Source organism: Corvus brachyrhynchos, unplaced genomic scaffold, assembly GCF_000691975.1.
Source record: "Corvus brachyrhynchos isolate BGI_N302 unplaced genomic scaffold, ASM69197v1 scaffold26, whole genome shotgun sequence".
NCBI lineage: Eukaryota > Metazoa > Chordata > Aves > Passeriformes > Corvidae > Corvus > Corvus brachyrhynchos.
The window spans coordinates 8,969,120-8,969,951 of NW_008239324.1; the positions used below are offsets into that span (position 1 = coordinate 8,969,120).

General features: G+C 39.1%; 1 protein-coding gene across 1 annotated transcript in view; it reads right to left on the reverse strand.

The window, feature by feature from the left end:
* Window positions 1-832, reverse strand: part of CHD9 (chromodomain helicase DNA binding protein 9) — a 79,153-nt gene that overhangs the window by 16,534 nt on the left and 61,787 nt on the right. Inside the window, exons 27-28 of the mRNA XM_017740826.1 lie at window positions 777-832; window positions 537-654 (exon numbers count right to left, since the gene is read on the reverse strand). The exon at window positions 777-832 is cut by the window's right edge and continues 57 nt beyond it. Of these exons, the coding sequence (XP_017596315.1) occupies window positions 537-654; window positions 777-832 (174 nt within the window). The remainder of the gene's footprint in view (window positions 1-536; window positions 655-776) is intronic.

Sequence of the window (832 nt, forward strand, 5' to 3'; positions counted from 1 at the left end):
ATGAAGAAAATATTTCATGGCAGCTTTGGCTTGAATCCTGCTTGCCCTACTTCGCTTTCTCATTCAAAAGTATTCTTTATGACCACAACTAAAAACTTCACTGATGAGGCAATGAATAAAAGCAGTTTTCTCTTTCAACAGTTATCAGCAATTCTCAGATTGATCTACTGGGGTCACTGGTCAGCTACACAAGACTAAGACACCAAAAGCTGACCTGAAATCAAGTTAAACAGCTCCATAGCACTCCACCTCTGAAGGCTTCTGCACTTCAGTGTCTAAGTAGTATTAATAAATTAACACGAGGTAGAATCCTTGTTAATAACAAGTTGCTGCATTTTCCCCCTAACTGTGAAATCCCAAACTTCAATGGTTCCGTTATACCATTCCTCTTTTCCACTCTATGGCAGTAAAATCAAAGTAGTATTCCTCACAACAATGACATCAAACTCATGTAAAACCAGTTAGGAAGAGGATAAGGTACAGCATGTAAATTCAAATTTGCTTGCTTTGAGGCCCCAAAACATTCCCTTCCATACCCATCCATATAATCATTTGCTCTCTGTTCAGCAGCAACTGCTTTCTCATCTGGTTTTCCAACCCTTTCCAAGAAGCAAAGAGCTGGGTCTGCTCTGATAGTGTTGTATTTTTCATAACCTATAAAGGAAAAAACAGTGGCAAAAACTCAACGTCCAGGGTAAACTATATTAAAAAAAAGTGTAGGGTGTTTTTATATTGGGGGCTGGGGAAGCACATACACAGTCACCCTCATTACTCACCATGTTTAAAAACTCCAATTAGAAGAGATTTATCTGCATCTGCATCCCACCACTCA